Raw genomic sequence first — 15,094 nt, forward strand, 5'->3', positions numbered from 1 at the left:
CACAGTTAGATACATGCACACACATGTTCACTGCAGCACTGTTCACAATAGCAAAAAGACGGAAACAACGTAGGGGCCCCTCAATGGATGAATGGATAAACAAATTATGGTATATTCACACAACGGAATAAGTATTAAGAACAATGATGAATCTGTGAAACATCCCACAGCATGGATGAACCTGGAAGGCATTATGCTGACAGAAAGTGGTCAGTTGCAAAAGGATGAAATATTGTATGAGATCACTATAATGAGAACTCGAGAAAAAGTTTAAACAAAGAAGAAACATTCTTTGACGGTCACGAGGTGGGGAGGGAAGGAGAGGGATATTCACGAACTAGATGGTAAACATGAATTATCTTAGGTGAAGGGAAGGAAACACACAATACAGGGGAAGTCAGTACAACTGGACTAAAGCAAAAGCTAAGAAGCTTCCTGAATACAACCAAACACCTCAAGGAACAGAGTAGCAGGGGCAGATGTCTGGGGACCATGGTTTCAGGGTACATCTAGGTCAACTGGCGTAACAAAATTTTTTAACAAAATGTTCTGCATCCCAATTGTGGCGCCTGGGGTCCTAAATGCCAACAAGCGGCCATCTAAGATACATCAATTGGTCTCAGCCCACCTGAAGCAAAGGCAAAGGAAGAAGACCAAGGTCACACGGCAACTAAGAACCCAAGAGACAGAAAGGGCCACATGAACCAGAGACCTACCTTATTCTGAGACCAGAAGAACTAGTTGGTGCCTGGCCACAATCGATGTCTGCCCTGTCAGGGAGCACAACAGACAACTCCTGAGGGAGCAGGAGACCAATGGGATACAGACCCCAAATTCTCATGAAAAGACCATACCTAATGGTATGATTGCGACTAGAGGAATCCCAGAGACAATGCTCCCCAGAACTTCTGACGGCACAGGACAGGAACCATCCCCGAAGACAAATCATCAGGCATGAAAAGGACTGCCCGGTGGGGGGGAGAGAGATGCTGATGAAGAGTGAGCTAATTAACTCAGGTGGACACTGGAGAGTGTGTTGGCAACTCTTGACTGGAGGGGGGATGGGAAGATAGAGAGAGAGGGAAGATGGCAAAATTGGCACGAAACGAGAGACTGTAAGGGCTGACTCAATAGGGGGAGAACAAGTGGGAGAAGGGAGTAAGATGTATGTAAACCTACATGTGACAGACTGATTGGAATGGTAAATGTTCACTTGAAGCTTAATAAAAAAAAAAAAAAATGTTCTGCATCCCACTTTGGTAAGTGGCGTCTGGGGTCTTAAAAGCTAGTGAGTGGCCGTCTAAGATGCATCAATTAGTCCAACCCACCTGGAGCAAAGGAGAATGAACAACACCAAAGACACAAGGAAAATATTAGCCCAAGAGGCAAAAGGGGCAACATAAACCCCAGATTCCATCAGCCTGAGACCAGAAGAACTAGATGGTGCCCAGCTACCACCAATGACTGCCCTGACAGGGAATACAACAGAGTCCCTGATGGAGCAGGAGAAAAGTGGTATGCAGATCTCAAATTCCAATAAAAAGACCAGACTTAATGACCTGACTGAGACTGGGGAACCCCAGAAGACATGGCCCTCTGACTCTGTTAATCTAGAACTAAAACCATTCCTGAAGCCAGCTCTTCAGACAAAGATTAGAGTGGACTGTAAGACATAAAATGATACTTGTGAAGAGTGTGCCTCTTACTTCAAGTAGATACACAAGACTAAATGAGCAGCTCCTTCCGGGAGGTGAGATGAGAAGGCAGAAAGGGACAGGAGCTGGTTGAATGGACATAGGAAATCCAGGGTGGAAAGGAGAAGTGTGCTGACATATTATACGGATAGAAACTGGGGTCCTATAACAACGTGTATATAAATTTTTGTATGAGAAACTAACTGGACCTGTAAACTTTCACTTAAAGTAAAATAAAAATAAAAAAGAAGTAGTACTGGCGTTTGTTCAGAGTTGATGAAAAAGTCTGGAAATGGTGATGGTTGCACAACATGGTTTGAGTGTAATTAATATCACTGAACTGTACCCTTAAAAATAGCTAAAATGGTCACTTTTAAGTATATATTTTATAATAATTTTTTTAAAAAAGTCAAAGATAGCTATTAAAAGTTTAAACAACGAATTTCACAAGGATTAAACTATGCTATTGACACACATATACAACTGCTATTAACAAGACATACATAGCACGAATATAAGTATATGCCTGGGTTTGGGTGGGTTATGCCAATATACTTATCATATATATGATGTATGATAAGTTCTTAACAGCATCCACACCCAAATCCTAACAAGTAACAAGTACTATACACTAAATGTTAATTTTACAGTAACACACAAACTAAACTCATTAGTATTCTACTGCAATACTGACTCAGGGTTTCTCTTGAACTTCACAGAAGCTGATTTATTAACTTCATCCAAAACTACATTGCTTTATTTAAAGTACATGGTCAAGTTGAGACAAGCCAAAACCTGTACTCCAGTCACAATGAAGTAACAGGCAAGAGCCAACAGATTTGCATTTCCTTAGCTATATTCATATTGTTGTCATAAAACAAAAGTACTCCCAGAGGCAGTGAAGAAAGATTGACACACAAAACCTCTAGAAAGAAGGAACTCAAGCTTTCCAACCTCAGCTGCACTGTGGTTTGGTGAGATGCAGTTGGCTTCTCAGGACTGAGATTGTCTAAAGCAAAGACAGTAACTCACTTCACAATACACAATGAACAGGATCATTCAGACAATAAAACCATTAAGCAATCAAGTTTTCGTAACAAACGATAATTGGCCTAATCCTACTGCATTTAAATTAAAACTCTCTTTGCTTGAATAAGACAAATTTGTGAGATTACTAATTAAGGAGGAGTTTTCTCTTTAAAACACCCAATTTAGCACCGTGACAAGGAGCTTTCTAGATTATTCCATTTCTTCAAACAAGGATGCTATTTTCATTATTCTGATGTACATACTTCCTGGTTTCAGTTGTCTATTCTTAATGAGGGCATTTCTAAATTTAAAACTAAATAAATAATTGATAAACGGTCCTTTCATTTACTCCACTGAACTACCAAAGCGTGCCTCCAAAACTCCTTCCAAAGTTAAAGATTTGGCTTTCCAATTTTAAAATAAAATTAAAAGTATGCAAGGAAAGCAAAAGAATAAGTAGGAGTCAAAGAATATGCATAGCTGCAACTCCAGAAACCTAGACTGGACAACGGGGTTTTAACACACCATCTGAGATTGTCACTAAACTTTCCCGTCCCCACAAAACAAGGAATGACCCACAAAAAACCTGTTTTTTTTCCAGTTTTTCTTCCAGCAACAACTCCATGTTCGTCCAATTTACTCATGAAGGAGAAACCTAAAGCAGCACAAGCATATGACTCTCTAAAAATGACAAACAGCAGCTTTTTGTGGATATAATTAAATCTCCTGAGATGGGCTATTTGACCATTTTTTTAATGATGCAAAAAGTAGCTACATGATGACATTGTTTGTTTATCAACTGGGTTAAAGATTTTAAAAAGCATTAAACAGTTTTTAAATTTCACTAATATTATATGGTGTAAAAATGTGGTGTACAGGGGTTTAAATTGAAGCTTACAAGAAAAGAAAATAAGGAATTAAATTCTTACTTTTAATTTTTTTCACCTCTTTTTCTCACATGCACAGAGTAAGAAATTGCGACTGCACAAAAAGAGATGAAATGAAGGGAAATCTTCCCTTCCTTCTACCTCAGTTCCATTTCTCAAGAGTAAGCACTAGGAATGGAAACCCTGGTGGCATAGTGGTTAAAAGCTATGGCTGTTAACCAAAAGGCCAGCAGTTTGAATCCACCAGGCAACCCCTGGAAACCCTATGGGGCAGTCTACTCTGTCTTATTGGGTCACTACGTGCTGGCATCAACTCGATGGCAATGGGTTTGGTTTTCTTTGGAATTATTATTAACAGCTTTTTTAAATGTATCTTTCCAGAAATTTTCTATGCACCTGATATCTTTTTTATGCTAAACAAAATGTCTGGCACCTTGCTTTTTTCTTACTTTAGAATACGTTAAGAAAATATTTTTTTCATGTCTTTGAATAAATGCCCCAATCAAATGTGTGAAAACTGAGGCTGGAATGCCTATACAATAAGGATATACGGAATGTACCTCCAAAAATTAAGGAAAATACCATTTTTAGCAATAAATTGCTAAGGTTAATTGAGAAACTAGGACGATATCAGAAAAAAAATAAACCAAATGGTTGTACTTGTAGTTTCAGAAATCTAACAACAGTAAAATTTTAAGTTATTATTAGGTGGGAGGTGTGTAGTTTCTATTTTTGATAAATAATTGAGATCAAAGAGGTGACACAGAATTGGATTATTAAGGGTTCTAAATGTCCGAATGAATTTAGACTTGACCTGATGAACAGTGTAAAGTCAGTGCAGGTTCCTCAGCAGGGAGGGGACAAGAGGAAAAAAGTTACTTCAAGAGGATTAACTGCTGATTCAAAATGGGACTAGACTAGGGAAAGAAAGCTCAATTATGAGTTACAGGGCTATTGAAAAACTCAAGTGTGATGAGAGCTAGGATGAGTAGGAGAAATGGTAAGGTAGGACATATTCTAAACATCTCAAAGAATGAAGAGATAAAAAACTTAGTTACATATTTGAAAATGGATGCCTAAGAAAGTACTATTGCCAATGACAAAAACAGAAATCAGTAAGAAAATCAATGTAATATGCTACATTAATAGAACCAAGGAAAATGATCACATGATCATCTCAATTGACGCACAAAAAGTATTTCACATAACCCAACACCTTTTCACGAGAAAAACAAGCAGAAAAGTAGGAATAGAAAGCAACTTCCTCAACACGACAAAGGGCATTTATGAGAAACCCACAGCTAATATCAGACTCAATGGAGAAAAAGTGAAAGAAAGCTTTCTCCCTAAGATTAAAAACAAGACAAGGATGCCCACTTTCATCACTGCTATCTAACACTGTCCTGGAAGTTACAGTCAGACCAATTAGACAAGAAAGAGGAGTAACAGGCATCCAAATTGAAAAGGAAGAAGTAAGACTAACTCTAGTTGAAGATGACATGATCCTATGTATAGAAAATCTCCAAGAATCCACAAAAAAAGCTACTAGAGTTAATAAGCTAATTCAACAAAGTTGCACAATACAAGATCAATGCACAAAAATCAGTTGTGTTTCTATGCATCAGTAATGAACAATCTGAAAAGGAAATTAAGAAAACAAGTGCATTTACAATTGCATCCAAAAAGCAAAATACCTAGGAGTAAATTTAACCGAGGGGGTGAAACACTTATACACTGAAGCTACAAAACAGTGCTGAAAAAGTGAAAGCTTAAATAAATAGCAAGACATTCTGTGTTCCTGGACTGGAAGACTAAATATTGTTAGGATAGCAATTGTACCTAAAGTGATCTACAGAGTCAATGTAATCTCTATCAAAATTCCAACCGCCTTTTTGGCAGAAATGGAAAAGCCCATCCTCAGATTCATATGGAATTGCAAGGGGCCCCAAATAGCTAAAGCCATCTTGAATAAAAAGAAAATCATTGGAGGACACACACTTCCAAATTTCCAAAGTTACAGTAATCACAACACTGTGGTGCTGCCACAAGGACAGACAATGGACCAAGGGAACAGAAATGAGAGTCCAGAAATAAAGCCATACATCTACAGTCAACTGATTTTTGACAAGGATGTCAAGACCATCTGAAGGGGAAACAGTCCAACAAATAGTCCTGGAATAACTGGATATCCACATGCCAAAGAATGAAGTTAGACCCTTAACTGACACCATATACAAAAATTAATGCAAAATGGATTAACAACCTAAATATAAGAGTTAAAACTATAAAATTCTTAAAAGAAACACAGAAGTAAATCTTCATGACCTTGTATCTGGCAATGAATTCTTAGGTATGATACCAACAACACAGGCAACAAGAAAGAAAAAATAAACTGGACTTCATCAAAACTAAAAACTTTTGTGCATAAAAGGACATTATCAAAAAGACATTGTAATGAATGGGAGAAAATCTTTGCAAATCATACATAAGGGTCTAGTATTCTGATTATATATATATATATAACTCTTGCAACAACCGCACCCTAAGTTAAAAATGTGCAAAGGAATTAAATAGACATTTTTCCAAAGATTCCAAACAAATGGTCATTAAGCACATGAAGAGATGTTCAACATCAGTGATCATTACCACTGCCCTGGAGTGGATTCCAGCTCACAGACACTAACCAGGGAAATGCAAATCAAAACCACAACGAGATACATTTCACATCCATTAGGAAGGCTATAGGAGCCCTGGTGAGGCAGTGGTTGAGCACTCAGCTGCTAAGTGAAAGGTCACCAGTTCAAACCCACCAGCTGCTCTGCAGGAGAAAGATGTGGCAGTCTGCTTCTGTAGATTTTCAGCCTTGGAAACCCTATGGGGCAGTTCTACCCTGTCCTACAGGGTCGCTATGAGTTGGAATTGCCTAGACAGTAGTGGGTTTAGTCTTGGTGGCGATTTCAAGCCACCGACAAGAGGTCACGGGGTGTGGGGTTGGGGAGAGATGTACACCATCAGCTGGAGAGCCAGTATAAGCTGGCTCCAGCACACTCAAGTTTCTGTACTTCTAACAAGCTCCTACGTGATATGGATAGTCAGTACTTGCGTAGTAAGGCTGCAGAACACAGGGAAAGTGTCTGGGGGTTAGGGTAGGACAAATAAGTGAGGTAACTGAGGACAGTGAGGACAGATATCATCCACAGGATTTCTCAATATGGGAACTATTGACATTTTGGACTGGATAATTTCTTTGTTGAGGGGTGCTACTACCCTGTAAATCATAGGGTGTTTAGCAGTATTCCTGGCTTCTACCCACAAGATGCCACTGGCACCCATCCTCCAGGAGTCACAATCAAAAAGGTCTCCAAATCAGAGACCAAACCCATTGCCACAGAGGCAATTCCTACTCATAGCGACCCCATAGGACAGAGTAGAACTGGACCATAGGATTTGCAAGGAGTGGCTTGTGGATTCAAACTGTCCATGTTTTGGTTAGCAGCTAAGCTCTTAACCACTGCACCACCAGGGCTCCAAACACTGGCAAATGTCTTCTCGAGGGCAAAATCATTCCTGGATGATAAACACTGATCTACATTTATCTCCAAAAAATGAAGGTGGCCAGGGAAGGAAGGGTATCTCTTCCACTGAGATAGGAGAAAAGATGAGACGGGAAACTAGATATCAGCAACCTCAGTCAAACAGAAAGGGAAAATATCTATTTAGAAAGAGGGCAGAGAGGCTCAGAAGTTTAAAACATCTGGAAAAGAGTTCTACATAAGGCATTAAGACAGTAATGAAAAGGTTCTGACCCAGGACAATGGGTCTCTCAACTAAGAAAGAAGACCAGGGATAGCTTGGGCTGTTAAGAGTCAGAATTACCTGGGTTCAGCCTTAGCCAAATAATCTAACAAGTATAAACCTCCTCAATGGAAAATGTCACAGAGCTGTAAGTTCTGCAATAATATACATTTAATTCTGACCACGGGATCTGGTAGAATACATGATCAATTAATGTTAGCTTTTATTGCTCTCATCGGAAACCCTGGTGGCGTAGTGGTTAAGTGCTACGGCTGCTAAGCAAAGGGTTGGCAGTTCGAATCCGCCAGGCGCTCCTTGGGAACTCTATGGGGCAGTTCTACTCTGTCCTACAGGGTCGCTATGAGTCGGAATCGACTCGACGGCACTGCGTTTGGTTTTTGGTATTACTCTCACCAGAGTCCCTGGGTTTTACCAATGGTTAACATGCTTGGTTGTTAATTGAAGGGTTGGAAGTTCAAGTCCACTCAGAAGCACCTCAGAAGAAAGTTCTGATAATCTGTTTTTGAAAAATCAGCAAGTGAAAACCCTATGGAGCGCAGCTTTACTCCGACACACGTGGGGCTGCCCTGAGTAGGACCCGGCTCAGCGGAGACGGATGGCCGTGGAGCGCAGCTTTACTCCGACACACGTGGGGCTGCCCTGAGTAGGACCCGGCTCAGCGCAGACGGATGGCCGTGGAGCGCAGCTTTACTCCGACACACGTGGGGCTGCCCTGAGTAGGACCCGGCTCAGTGCAGACGGATGGCCGTGGAGCGCAGCTTTACTCCGACACACGTGGGGCTGCCCTGAGTAGGACCCGGCTCAGCGCAGACGGATGGCCGTGGAGCGCAGCTTTACTCCGACACACGTGGGGCTGCCCTGAGTAGGACCCGGCTCAGCGCAGACGGATGGCCGTGGAGCGCAGCTTTACTCCGACACACGTGGGGCTGCCCTGAGTAGGACCCGGCTCAGCGGAGACGGATGGCCGTGGAGCGCAGCTTTACTCCGACACACGTGGGGCTGCCCTGAGTAGGACCCGGCTCAGCGGAGACGGATGGCCGTGGAGCGCAGCTTTACTCCGACACACGTGGGGCTGCCCTGAGTAGGACCCGGCTCAGCGCAGACGGATGGCCGTGGAGCGCAGCTTTACTCCGACACACGTGGGGCTGCCCTGAGTAGGACCCGGCTCAGCGGAGACGGATGGCTGTGGAGCGCAGCTTTACTCCGACACACGTGGGGCTGCCCTGAGTAGGACCCGGCTCAGCGGAGACGGATGGCCGTGGAGCGCAGCTTTACTCCGACACACGTGGGGCTGCCCTGAGTAGGACCCGGCTCAGCGCAGACGGATGGCCGTGGAGCGCAGCTTTACTCCGACACACGTGGGGCTGCCCTGAGTAGGACCCGGCTCAGCGGAGACGGATGGCTGTGGCGGGTTACTATTATCGGCATCATTTTTTTTCCTTTGGAGAGTCACCTGCTTTACTTAGCTATTGGTTTAAATTTCTTTGATGAAGATTTTCATAAATAAACAGAACACATGGAAAGAGCTTGCACGGTGAAACGCTATTTGTCAATAAGCTTTATAAATAACTGTACTCGCTGTGTCAACATTAGCCTTTTGTGGCCGAGGTGGCATGAAAGTTGTGGAAGTCAACCAAATGCTGACTAACTGATGGGCCCAAAATCACAATTAAGGAGACAAAGTAAATGGGAATGAAAAGTCAATAAAACAAGAGAAAGTAAAAGGACATTAAACTTTCACTGAAATTGGAAGGTTGTTAAACGGCTTCAGTTTAGCACAAAGAATGTGTGATGTGTACGGCTGCCAAGGGACAGGTGTGCCAACAGACTTCAAGTTGTTTATTCCACAAAACAAAAGCCCATTGCCATCAAATGATTCCGACTCAGAGCACCCCTACGGGACAGCGTAGAAGTGCCCCATAAGGTTTCCAAGGAGCACCTGGTGGATTTGAGCTGCTGACCTTCCGGTTAGTAGCCACAGCTTTTAACCACTAAGCCACCAGGATTTTGGTTTATCCTACAGTAAAGGTAAACTTTGCTTTTTACCTGAGTCAATATGCTCAGCAAGCAATCTGAGAAGCTGGACTATCCAAAGAAAAACAAGGCATCAGGGTTGGAGGAAGACTCACTAACAATCTGTGATATGCAGGTGACACAACCTTGCTTGCTGAAAGTGGAAAAGATTTGAGGCACTTCCTGATGAAGATCAAAGACTACAGCCATCACTATGGATTATGCCTCAACATAAAGAAAACAAAAATCCTCACAACTGGACCAATAAGCAACATCATGATAAACAGAAAAGATTGAAGTTGTCAAGGATTTCATTTTACTTGGATCCACAATCAACACCCATGGAAGCAGCAGTCAAGAAATCAAAGAACATATTGCATTGGGTAAATCTGCTGCAAAAAACCTCTTCAAAGTGTTAAAAAGCAAAGATGCCACTTTCAGGACTAAGGTGCACCTGGCCCAAGCCATGGTGTTTTCAATTGCCTCACATGCATGCAAAAGCTGGACAATGAATAAGGAAGACCAAAGAATTCATGCATTTGAATTTTTTGCTTGGCAAAGAATACTGACTATACCATGGACTGGCAGAAGAAGGAACAAGTCCGTTTTGGAAGAAGTACATCCAGAGTGCTCCTCAGAAGGATGGCAAGACTTCGTCTCAGGTACTTTGAACATGTTATGAGGAAAAGTCCCTGGAGAAGGACATCACCCCTGGTAAATTAGAGGGTCAGTGAAAAGGAGGAATACCCTCAACAAAATGGATTAACACAGAGGCTGCGACAATGGGCTCAAACACAGCAATGACTGTGAGGATGGTACAGGACTGGGCAGTGTTTCGTTCTGTTGTACGTAGGGTCTCTAAGAGCGGAAATGACTTGAGGGCACCTAAATACAACAAAGGTAAACTTTGCGTTTTATCAAAGTCAGGAAATGATTAAAATAACAGGAATCTGTGAGGAAGCAATCTCTAGATATTTAAATATCAGTCTGCAGTCTGGAGAATTTAATGATAACACAAAGTTCCAGCTCTCTAGATTCAAGTACATACTGAGAGTATATTTCAAGAGTATTACATTTTTCTCTCACTAAAATTCTTTGGAGGCTATAAAGGGTTCTGTCTGTCCCTTGTACAACTGACCAATAAGGGAAAGGAAGCATTCTAGGTTTTAAATAGCTTCTAAGTGTCAGAGGAGGATAGACAGTTATTCTCACTAGAACAATTAAGTATCCTTTAAGGGAAAGACAGAAAGCCTCATAGAATTCAGAGCAGACAAGAGTTCATCCTGCTGTTGTTAGCTGCCGTCAAGTCAATTCTGACTCACAGCGACCCCATGCTTGCAGAGTAGAACTGCTGCAGAGCGTTTTCAAGGCTGTGACCTTTCAGGAACAGGTCACCAGGCCTTTCTTCCAAGGTGCCTCTGGGTGGGTTCAAACAGTCAAACTTTCAGGTAGTAGTCAAACACTTAACTGTTCCAGAGTTTATTCTAGCACATAACTTAAGATGAGGAAGAAGTTATCAACATCTTTCCTCAGATCTGAAAAGGTACTTTCCCTAAGACTCCTCCAATCTAGCCTGCTAACTCCAACTATTTTACATTAGCAAAAATAAGGGCAAATACTATAAAGCATTCCAAGCTCATCATTTGTCTGTATAAGGCCCACTGCTGCAAAGAACAGTAAATGTCATCGCTCTGCAGGTTGCCAGAAGTCAGGGTATTCCAGCCAGCCACAGCCACAGCCACTGGAGTGCCGAGCCTTCCAAAAATAGCTATGACTGATACACAAGGTTCATCAAAAACATCACACAGGAACTCTCAAACGGAGTGTTGAGGTAGTGGTCACTACTCAAACTGTGGCAGGGGTAAATGAAGATGCCCTGATTAACAGGCACGTGGTGTCAACTGACAAAGCTCCAACAAATTTAAATATGACTTGCACTCCCTTAAAATAGTCTCTTCTTTCCATCAACATGACTGTCTCAAAACTAAGATTTTTCACCTGATTTTTAATCACTGTCCTAAAAACAAACAGAACTGATTTTCTGAAACCTAACAGAGAAAATCGTGACTCAAACTCCAACAGGCATTTGTGAACACCTATTTTTTTTTTTAATAATAATATTTCCATTAGAAACCAGCACATGCCAGCACTCTACAGGAGTTTAAAAAGGAAATGGTGTTCACTGTAACCACTGGTCTTCTTTTGAATGCATTAAAACAATAAAAGGGTATAAGGTTTCTTACTTGGAAATATTTTGACAGCTTTCTATTTTAAATATTTTATGAAATTCGTATTTCCGAGCTTTGAATACAGGGCACAGCTTTTTCGTTCTGTCTGGGAGAAGTGCAGTAACTGAGGGATAAAGAAGTTGTGTTAAGATTTAACACTAAAAAGTAACATTAGAAGACATTCTCAAATTGCTCCAAGTTTCTCCACACAGGCATTAGTCTTTTCATTTTCTCCCAAAACCATGGGTTACCCACGTTCTTTTACTCTCACCACCTTAGCCCAGATTATCCGCATACCTTCTATTCATCGGGCTGTTCCTCTCCCCTCCTTCTTAAAAATCTAGAACGATGAATTCGATAATTGAGGAGGCAACTCCCTGCTTTAAAAAAATAAAAAAAGGGGGGTAGATATGTGGTGGTAACTAGAACCCTGGTCTCTCACCAGGTTGATAAACCCCGGCTCCAAGTGAGATAACCTCGGGCTGTTTTAGTCACTGTGCAACAAGACTGCCGTGAAACTGATTTGAAAACAAACCACCAACACTGCTGCTGCGGAACTTCACCAGCCCGGTGGGGACGCGGGGCGCTCTGCTCCGGGAAGCCCTGCTGCAGACAGGCTCGCGTGCAGCCCTTTATGCCTGTTTTCCAAAACGCCTGGCTCCCGTCTAACTTCAGCTCGTCCACGACCCCAGGATAAAGCCCTCCATCTCTGCGGCCCGAGCCTCGCGAAGACTTGAGCCTCCTCCCAGACCTCTCACCCTCGCCCACCCGGGCGCGTTCCCTCGGCCGCAGCCCGGCCGCCGGCAGCCGCAGCCCCTGCCGTCCCGCGCGCGCCCCGCAGCCCCGGAAGCCACGCCGCCCGGCCCGGCCTCCCGCCCGGGCCCCGCGCCGCTCCCCGCCGGGACCGGAGACCGCCCGCACCGCCGCTCGCCGCCGCGGGACCCACCGAGCTGTGGCTGTCGGCTGCGCCGGCCGTTTCGTCCTGCTGCAACTCCGCAGTCATGGCCGAGGCGCCCCTCCGCGGGTCCCCGGCTTCACGCCGCCGCCGACAGAGCAGCCTCGTAGGAGGAGACCCCGCCTCCGCCCCGGCCCTCGCCCTCGCCTTCCACCTCCGCTCCCTCAGTCCCCGCCCCACTCCGCTCCCTCAGTCCCCGCCCCCACCCCACTCCCTCAGTCCCCGCCCCCACCCCGCTCCCTCAGTCCCCGCCCCACTCCTTTCCCTCAGTCCCCGCCCCCACCCCGCTCCCTCAGTCCCCGCCCCACTCCCCTCCCTCAGTCCCCGCCCCACTCCTTTCCCTCAGTCCCCGCCCCCACTCCGCTCCCTCAGTCCCCGCCCCCCACTCCGCTCCCTCAGTCCCCGCCCCACTCCGCTCCCTCAGTCCCCGCCCCACTCCGCTCCCTCAGTCCCCGCCCCCACCCCACTCCCTCAGTCCCCGCCCCCACCCCGCTCCCTCAGTCCCCGCCCCACTCCCCTCCCTCAGTCCCCGCCCCACTCCTTTCCCTCAGTCCCCGCCCCCCACTCCGCTCCCTCAGTCCCCGCCCCACTCCTTTCCCTCAGTCCCCGCCCCCACTCCGCTCCCTCAGTCCCCGCCCCCCACTCCGCTCCCTCAGTCCCCGCCCCACTCCCCTCCCTCAGTCCCCGCCCCACTCCCCTCCCTCAGTCCCCGCCCCACTCCTTTCCCTCAGTCCCCGCCCCCACCCCGCTCCCTCAGTCCCCGCCCCCCACTCCGCTCCCTCAGTCCCCGCCCCCCACTCCGCTCCCTCAGTCCCCGCCCCCGCCCCGGCCCTCGCCCCCGCCCCCGCCCCCGCCCCGGCCCTTGCCTACCACCTCTGCTCCCTCAGTCCCCGCCCTCGTCCTCGCCCCGCCCTCGTCTTCCACCTCCGCTCCCTCAGTCCCCGCCCCCGTCCTCGCCCCCGCCTTCCACCTCCACTCCCTCAGTCCCCGCCTCCGCCCCAGCGCGCGCGCTGGAGGCCCCACCTACACGCCCCGCCGCCGGCCTGCGCGCGCACGCAAGGCGCGCGGCCAAGGGCCGAACTGCTCTGCATGGTCCCGAGCACGCCGGGCTCTGACCGCCCCCTCCCTCCCCGTCCCGGCGCCGGCCACGTGACCCCAGCCTCGCCTGCGCCTAGCAGTCACCGTTGCCACCTTAGGCAGTTAGTTAGGTTTGGGGCGGTTGGCGCCAGGGAAGTGGCTTTGGAAAGTGTGGACTGTGCCCAGGGAGCCCTGATTGTGCCGTGGTTAAGCACTTGGCTGCTAACAGCGTTTAGAAACCAGCAGCTGTTCTGCAGGAGAGAGATGTGGCTGTGTGTTTCAGTAAAGATTGCAGCCTTGGAAACCCTATGGGGCAGTTCTATTCTGTCCTATAGGGTCGTTATGAGTCAGAATTGGCCCTCCTCCACCTCAAAACCTAAACTCCAGCTCAAGCCGACCCACAGACAAGTTAAAGCTGCTCCAAGTGTCAAAAAAAACATTGTGGTGGAGTCCACTTTAACTCATAGCGACCCCATGTTTGTCAGAGTAGAACTGTGGTCCATAGGTTTTTCAATGGCTCCAATCTTATGATCCTTACAACTGACCAATAAGCAACGTCATGGATCAACAATCAGCACCCACAGAAGCAGCAGTCAAGAAATCAGAGGACACGCTGCATTGGACAAATCTGCTGCAAAAGACCTCTTTAAAGTGTTAAGCGAAGATAATGCTTTGAGTACTAAGGTGTGCCTGACCCAAGCCATGGTATTTTCAGTCATCTTACATGCATGTGAAAGCTGGACAATGAATAAGTAAGACCAAAGAAGAATTGATGCCTTCTAAGTACGGTGTGTGTTGGTGAAGAATTACTGAATAAACCAGGGACTGCCAGAACAATGGGTTTTTTGCTAGAACAAATATATATTGGGAGAAGTACAGCCGAAATGCTCCCTGGAAGCAAGAATGGTAAGACTTCATCTCATGTACATTGGACATGTTATCAGGAGGCACCAGTCCCTGGAGTACAGCATCATGATTGGTAAAGTAAAGGGTCAGCGAAAGAAAGGAAGACTGCAACAGTGGGCTCAAGCGTAGCAACAATTGGGAGGATGACAGAGGATTGGGCATTGTTACATTCTGTTGTATGTAGGATCACTGAGTCAGAACCAACTGGATGGCACCTAACAACAACAACAGTCTTACAATCTGATCAGCAGGTCTTTCTTCCTCGGCACCACTGGGTGGATTTTTCAGTTAGCAGTCAAGGAAAAAACCATTTGTGCCACCCACCCAAGTGTCTAGGGATTATGTAGCCTCGTAGCCACTTTGAAGCCCGGTGACCCAAGAAGCTATCCGTTGTCTTTAAGAGAGGAGAGATGGAGGCTGAATGGAGAGGTCTAAAGCTAACCATACCTGGGCATGATGATCAAGAAGAATTGCCAAGTTTTTCAATTT

At 45.7% G+C, this 15,094-nt stretch overlaps 1 protein-coding gene across 11 annotated transcripts in view; it reads right to left on the reverse strand.

The window, feature by feature from the left end:
• Window positions 1-12,756, reverse strand: part of USP28 (ubiquitin specific peptidase 28) — an 82,347-nt gene extending 69,591 nt beyond the window's left edge. For 9 of the 11 annotated variants that reach the window (XM_049856660.1, XM_049856653.1, XM_049856659.1 and 6 more), the window contains exon 1: window positions 12,614-12,756. In XM_049856660.1, coding sequence (XP_049712617.1) covers window positions 12,614-12,670 — 57 coding nt within the window. In that variant the 5' untranslated portion in view covers window positions 12,671-12,756. Of the gene's footprint in view, window positions 1-11,964; window positions 12,048-12,613 lie in introns of all 11 variants that reach the window. The other 2 variants (XM_049856655.1, XM_049856654.1) reach the window with 2 other exon arrangements.
• Between the last annotated feature and the right edge of the window lie 2,338 nt (window positions 12,757-15,094).

This window comes from Elephas maximus, chromosome 17 (assembly GCF_024166365.1).
Source record: "Elephas maximus indicus isolate mEleMax1 chromosome 17, mEleMax1 primary haplotype, whole genome shotgun sequence".
NCBI classification, from domain to species: Eukaryota; Metazoa; Chordata; class Mammalia; order Proboscidea; family Elephantidae; genus Elephas; species Elephas maximus.